The sequence below is a fragment of the Rhipicephalus microplus genome, chromosome 4 (genome assembly GCF_043290135.1).
Source record: "Rhipicephalus microplus isolate Deutch F79 chromosome 4, USDA_Rmic, whole genome shotgun sequence".
In the NCBI taxonomy this organism is placed as follows: Eukaryota; Metazoa; Arthropoda; class Arachnida; order Ixodida; family Ixodidae; genus Rhipicephalus; species Rhipicephalus microplus.
Genome location: NC_134703.1, coordinates 26,657,441 through 26,664,733, shown reverse-complemented (window position 1 = coordinate 26,664,733; position 7,293 = coordinate 26,657,441). Strand labels below are relative to the sequence as shown.

General features: G+C 44.6%; 1 protein-coding gene across 1 annotated transcript; it reads right to left on the bottom strand.

Annotated features, from left to right (window-relative positions):
* Positions 1 to 1,381: 1,381 nt before the first annotated feature.
* On the bottom strand, positions 1,382 to 4,729 carry LOC119171574 (acetylcholinesterase-1). The gene is made up of 3 exons (XM_037422351.2): positions 3,044 to 4,729; positions 2,513 to 2,662; positions 1,382 to 1,520 (listed from the first exon to the last, which is right to left on the bottom strand). The coding sequence occupies exons 1-3, from the start codon at positions 4,663 to 4,665 to the stop codon at positions 1,493 to 1,495; spliced, it is 1,800 nt and encodes a 599-aa protein (XP_037278248.2). The 5' UTR covers positions 4,666 to 4,729; the 3' UTR covers positions 1,382 to 1,492.
* Between the last annotated feature and the right edge of the window lie 2,564 nt (positions 4,730 to 7,293).

Below are 7,293 nucleotides of genomic sequence, written 5' to 3'. Positions count from 1 at the left end.
TCTAATTTGCATGAAGGAATGCATAATTGCGTGAGATTAGGCGTTGCGCCGCATCGTGCAGGAGAGTCGAGTTGTTGTTGTTTTCTTTAACAATGTAAATGTGGGTACAGAAAAGGCTAAGAGACCGAAACATTGAAAGAAGTTCCGCACACGGTCAAGAGATAACGCAAACCATCGCTGCAAGGCCAGCCAGCCCTCGTAGTCGGCCGCAAATTGAAGCATTTTTCCACGCCAAGGCTCTTGGCGCAGTACTTCATTAAAAGCACTCTCTTCGGGTGCCCTAGATTAACTGTGGTTAACCAGTAATTAACGGTGACTCAATTAAAAGAACTTCCGTAATGAACCACGTCTATGTTGAGTTTCGCTTTGGTAGTCTAAGGTGCTTGAATATTTTAGCTCATTCATGGTTTACGTTGCAGGATATCAGCAGTGGGTGCTTTCGCATGGTGTTCCCACCGTATCTTGTTCTCGCCGTACTCCCTTTTCTTTAGCCAAGCCGTATGACGCGGAAATGTTGCATAATAAATTCCAGGTGCCCTATAGAACTTTGGAGCGTTGCCTTTTTTTTTTTTACTTTTAGAACTGTGTAGCGTTGCCGATTCAGTGACTCGGCAGCTATGGTGTGTAGCGGTTCACTCGATATACGTGGATTTGATCCCAGTCGCTGTGGTGGCATTTCGATTGAGGTGACACGTATGAGGCCCGTTGCAGTGTGCAATACCAGTGCACGCTGAAGAGCTCCAAGTGGTATCGATCGTCCGGAGCCTTCTACTGCAGTGTCGCTTGTAGCCTGTGTCGCATTAGAATGCGAGACCCCACAAACAAACAAACCAATGTTTTTTTTTTTTGGTCTCTTACATCCACGTATGCAAATTCGTGTACTTTTGATTTTCCCTATGCCTGTAAACATTTGTTATCTCTCTTTAAAGGTAACCTCGTAGTCATGTCTTAGTAAAACATCCCAATTAACCTGTATACTTTCATTGGCCTTCCAAGATCCTCCCATGCATAGCACCTCCACATTACAAAACTTGGCATATTATGACTATCTGTCTGTAATATTTCTACAAAACCTCACGACCGTGAAACAGCGTCGGACAACTATTTTACTTGCAAAAAATTATGCCACGAGTCAATCGTGCATCGTTAGCTTGTGTTGCAGAAAGTTTTTCATGTGAAGGCAAAATTACCAATTGAAATAGAAAATTGATTTCACGGGCGCGTTTGCGATAGCTAATGACTTGTGTTTATGCCGGCTATCGTGCTATGTTTTGTGTATTTCTAAACAGAAAATCCCACAAAGTCTTGTGCAGCTAGTGCTAGTGTTATATCTGTAAGGCCTTGCGGGCTGTAACATTGCGTATCGCAAGAAAATAGCCGGTCGCAGAGCAGCAAAGCATGTATTTATAAGCAATATGTACAACAATAAAGACAGACACGTTGACTAGAGTTGACTGGGAAGATAATCTTGTGCTGATGAGCTGATTCCCACTTACGCGGCATCTGGTAACGTCGCATTTCTGAAATGAGAGAAAGAAGTCACAGACTTTTTTTTTTTTATAAACCGGAAAAAAAATTCAGTCAGTTGGTGGTTAGTAGTTTTAAGCTGCAAGTATCAGACCTCCAACTTGTTTGTGGCATTGTTATAATACAAGCAAGTATTCAAGTTTGCGATGATTGGTTAATTTGTCATAAAATCAAACACTGAATTTTGTTTTCAGTCAAGAATGAGTCATAGGAAAGCACAATTACCCTGGCGGGATTCAGGAAAAGCATCACAAAGATAACGTTTTGATCGGTGCATGGTGGTCATACAGAAAAACCACAGACAAGAACGGGCACGCAGCATTAGCAGTCTTACTGAATTAATGATGACCCTGCCTGCAAGTCATCATACTAAAGTTTAAAAAAAATGTGCATCGCTATTTACTGATATTAACCGCAAGCGCCCTCTTTTTGGCCTGAAGCGTGACTCAGCCGAGCATTCGAACTTATGTGTTATTTATATACCACAAGAAGCTAAATTTTCTTATATGAAATCATAATTTCACCCAGGCTAGAAGTTGTCTGTTTTTTTCCGACAGCTTAGTTTATAACATTTTGGAATAACTCTCTCGCCTCCGCTATATTGTGTCACGCTTAAAGAAAGTGTTTTCGCTACATCTTTTCTAGGAACTTCAGTTATCGCTTAAAGGAAGTCAAGTAGGCCTTTAGAACGTTTTTTAGGGATACTGCAGGTCATTGTGACCACATAGTGTAATGCTGAAGAACTATATTGGTTTATAAATGATTCTGTCACTACTTTTCCTAAGCTGAAGAAGTAACAGTGCACAAGTAACTATATTATTTTAAAAATGATTCTATGACTACTTTTCCTAAGCTACAGAAGTAAAAGTGCTGAAACAAGACAGAGACGGCTCATTTCCATCCTGTTCCAGCACTGTTACTTCTTTCTTTGACATTAGGTACCCCATAAGCCTTGTCGAATTTCTGTCAAAAGAAAATTACTTACTTTCCCAGCAAGAAAGGCTTCCACAGCTCGCATCTCTTTAGAATATTGTCTTGCTTCGTGGTGAACTTGTTCAGTTCTATATGAATTACATTGGGATTCTCGATGGTGTACTTAGGCCATTCAACATCGGGTGGTGGAAGCACAGGTTTCCTGCAATATACATGCCGATTAAGGCAGAGTTATTAACACAACCTAAAGTTAGCCTCCGAGTATACAATAAACAATCGCTCTATTTTGATCTACACAAAGTTACACTGAAATATCGGGAGCACTTTTTAAGCTGCTTCTATGAACCACGTGGTAGAGCTCCCATGAACATCAAATACACCAAGGCCGCCCATTGCTACTAGATTGTCGTAAAACCGTCTAACAATACTATCAGTATATGCTTAATATACTGTGGTCTTCTAATATACCTTAAAAGCAAGCACTTTCCTATGGTTTTAAAAGTTACACTACACTGTATCCAGTGCAATCATTTCCCCAAAAGTGCACTTTGTAACAGCCGTAGCACTTCATTTGACAACTTACCCTGTTTTCACGAATGAGGACCAGATGTTGACGATGTGTTTCATGAAGACATCTTCCTCTGGCGTGTAAGTGAGACGATCGGCGAATTTCGCAGCCTTCGGTCCCAGATGTTGCGCGAGCAACTTTCCGTCTTTGAAAAAGGGCAGGGATCCTAAGGTGTAGGCGATGTCGTCCGCATGAGCTACTCCCATCCATTTGGGCCAGAGGCTATGGGTTGGACGGTAGTTGAACAGGTATCGGTAAGTGCTGATGCCCTGTTCAGCAGCGATCTCGCCGAAGAAGGCTGTCGGGCAGGAGAACACCGCGTCGCCGATCATCGTGCATATTGTAGAAGCCACTTGTTCCTCGGATGGTTTGTCATCAGTGTCACCGAAGTAGCCTTTGACAATTTTCTGACCGTCCCCAATATCGATGTTAAACATCTCCGACAACACAATGGAGATAAGAGTACGGTGATCACTGAACAGTAACTTGCCGAAAATGGGAACTGAATCCTTGAGCAGACGGTAGAACACAGTTCCTTCGTCGGCCACAGACCCGAGCAGAATTTGCTTCGCTTCCAAGCGTTTCCACGTGTCTACAGAGAGGACCTTCCCCGGAATGAAGTCGTCGTCTTCGGATGGTGGGAACATCTGCTGCACCATGTCGAGCGAATCGAGTTTTTCAAATAACCGCGGTGCGTCCACATTCCGTAGGCAGGTTGCGATAGCCTTGGCCTGTTCTTCGAGCTTTTTATGCTTGTCGTAGCAGTTCATTGCTAAAGCGGCCAGGATAATCTTTGTCTGGCCTCCGAAACCTATGCCGAGAATCATGGACAGCGGGGTGCCACTTTGCAGCACTAGTCTCTTGAAGAGACCGCGACTGTAAGGGGACAATGCGTGCAGAGCTGCCGAGATGCCTCCGGCGCTTTGACCTAACAGAGTGACCTCGTCGGGGTTACCGCCGAAGCGGTCAATGTTCCTTCTGATCCACTTGAGCACGAGGTTCTGGTCCCACAGGCCCATGTTTCCTCGGATGCCGGCCACCTTGGAATCGAGGAACCCGAAGATGCCTAAGCGGTAGTTGAACGAGACGAAGACAACGTCTGCAAGAGCCACGAAGTTCGATGGGTTGTACAAGTACAAGGAGGAGTCGCCCCACTGGAATGCACCGCCGTGTATGAACACTACGACCGGGCGCTTGCTGGGGCACGCACCGCTTATCGGAGAACACGGTGAGGCCGGCTTCCACACATTCAAGTAGAGGCAGTCCTCGGACGACATGTGAGTGTAGTCGATGGTCAAGTTCGGAAGAAACCTCAATGGCAGTTGCCAGCATGGCTTCGGCATTCGTGTTGCATCCAGCACACCCCTCCATCGAATTTCTGGTTCTGGCCTCCTGAATCGCAGCGGGCCCAACGGAGGCACGGCGTATGGTATGCCTAAATATGCTTCGACGTTCTTGCCACTAACGCTCAAGCATTTGCCCCTTATCAAGCCCTTTTCCGTGCGAACCACTGCATTGCAGGCTCCCTGGGCGAGTGACTGCCCACACGTGAAGCATGCCAGAACGAACGCTGCGCACAGGAACTGCAGTAGTGAGCGCCTGCCAAGATCGACAGAGACGGACAAGGCGAGTTTCATAATGATTGCTGCCAACGGGAAGCCGGCACAAATTGCCACCCGGCGGCAGTGAGCGTTGGCTCACGCGAAACTGCTATGCGGGATCGAAAACGGAGTCATCCTTTTTATTCTCCCTTGGCAAGGTTGCGAAAAGCAGACGGAAACAAAACATAAAGACTTGAGGGGAGTGTTTGTGATCAAAGGCTCTTCCTCTCTCCCTCTGTTGTTCCGCCAGCAGTGAGAGAGGCTAGCAATAATAAAATGAAGAGAGGCAGTCACGTGTAGAAAGTTTTGCATGGTGGCCCCGCTAGGTGGCACGTGTCCCACAGTGGCTGGTGTACGACCGTGACCGCTCGTATAAATAACTTGGGTTATATTTTTCTGCTGTCCCACCCTTTCGTCTGGCTGCTATGGCTAGAGGAGAGGACGGGAGAGGCAGATTTGTTGCAAGTTGCCCACGATAGAGAAAGTAAAGAAATATATCCAGGGAAAAAAAAGAAACTAAGAGAGGCTGTTTCTCTCGGGTTTGGCATGAATAATTTATGAAGACGGTGAAACTAGCGGTCACGTAGGACAGTAGTTTGGCATGTACTGGCCGTACTTACTCCTTTTAAGTTTCGATACCGAGATATCAATGGAGGCGGAAATGGTGGTGGTTCCGCAAGTATCGGTTTGTCACGAATGATGCGTGTCCAGCTTGGCCTATACGCTTCCTTGAGAGCAATGTGCTGGCAATTTCATGTTCCTTCGATAGCGGTGATCGATGCATCATGGAGCCATCTCACGAACGATGTCCATGAAGTGCGTGTGGTAAGAAGAGGAACATCGAAGTGAGCAACAAACAAAAGAAACAAAGAAGAGATATTTTTACGGCAGCGCTATCATTGTAAGATTCCTTCTTGCTGCATTTCTTCGTTTCGGGCCGGATTCCGCAATCCAGCAGTTCGTATCCTCCTTAACAGTTGCGTATGCAGGATGCACCGCGTATACGCGTGAGAGGAGGCGCCAGGCCCCACACGTTTGTTTGTCAGCCTCCTGCCAGGACAATACATATTTACTTGTTGTCTTTTTTTAAAAGGACTCCCCGTCCTGTCAGACGGGGTCCTTGCAGAGCCTATTTTGTCACCTTTTCCTGCATCGCGTTGGCCGCTTGCCAAAAACACCAAATCATGAAGCTTCCCAGAGGCCGAAAACACAAGCATCGAAGCACTGCGCAGCTACGTGCTGGTGCTTGTGATGCTTTCGTTTCTTTTGTGTCTTGTCTCCATGCGCTGTTTCACAAGCATGAAGCTTGTGATACAGAACTATTGATGGTACTGTCGATACCATCGATAGTGCAGCCACTATCGAAGTATTGATGGCAACAGAAACTATCAATAGTGCTATCGGTAATATGTTGGATAACGTTCCTGATAGCATACATCAATCGCACATACTCAGTGCACCATAAACGTGGTTCCCCAAATGCGTGAAGCAGGAAGAGCAGGCAGAAGGGCGAGAAATTTGGCATACTTGCAATCCTTCCTCAGATATCATGCTTGACACAAGGCGATGAAGTTGAATGATTGAGGTGTACAGGCGACGAGGTCGCTATATTAGACGCTATTGCATGACTTCACATTTATATTGCATTTTGTAATATCAAAACGAAAACATCAAGAAATAGGTTCGTTAATTTAAAGTTGTGAGTGGTTATTTTTGAATATAAATTTTCCGAAGGACATATATTTTTTTTTCATTTTCACTGTTAAAATCGTTTCTATTTTGCGAGAAATCACTGGTTAATTAAGTACATTGAGTACTGGTGATGGTAGGCGATTGCAAACACTATTTGACAATATTGCTTGCAATAGCGACGTCATAACTATATTAACAGCTCCATTGATAGTATCAGTTGGTAGTAATACTACCAATGGCATTATCGATAGCACTATCAGTAGTCCTATCAGCAATACTATAGATAGTTTATCAATGGTAATACTATCGTTAGCTTTTTTCGCACTATCGATAGTTAACAAATACTATCTATGCTAACGATAGCTTGCCGATAGTTTTGCATCACAAGCTAGTGGGCAAAGCGATAGTATACCCTCTCCACTCTAGCGCATGCGAGGAGAGTTCAGTGTAGCAGCTGACCTCTCGACGAGAAAACATTACAATAATCAGTGACAAAAACTTTTAAAAATAACACCCGTTGAAAGTTTACAACGTCTAAACATTACGTCACGCAATCCAGAGTAAGCCTGCCACACTTCACGCGAGACTCTAGCGTTCTTAAACCATCTAAGCCGAAGTAGTTCATTGCAGCTTGAGTAAACTTGTCCTATTTTGTTAGGGCAATAGTATATGGTGAAGTAAAATATTTCAAAAGTAATTTATTGCAATCCTGTAATGGATCAGCTCATGTTCTGTGGGTGTAACGGACACCGTCACGGATGGCTAGGAAGTGAAGGCAGGTCAAAAATGCACTGCAATCAGACCCCAAGAGATATAATATACAAATCCCTGGAACGTGCCAACATGTCATGCTGAAAAGTAAGTCACAAAAAAGCTCATATCAAACACATTAGCATATGAAGTAAGCATGCAGAGGACCTGGTACAACGTACTCAGAAAGTGTGTACGTTGGTGGAAAACATTGTTTTTTCA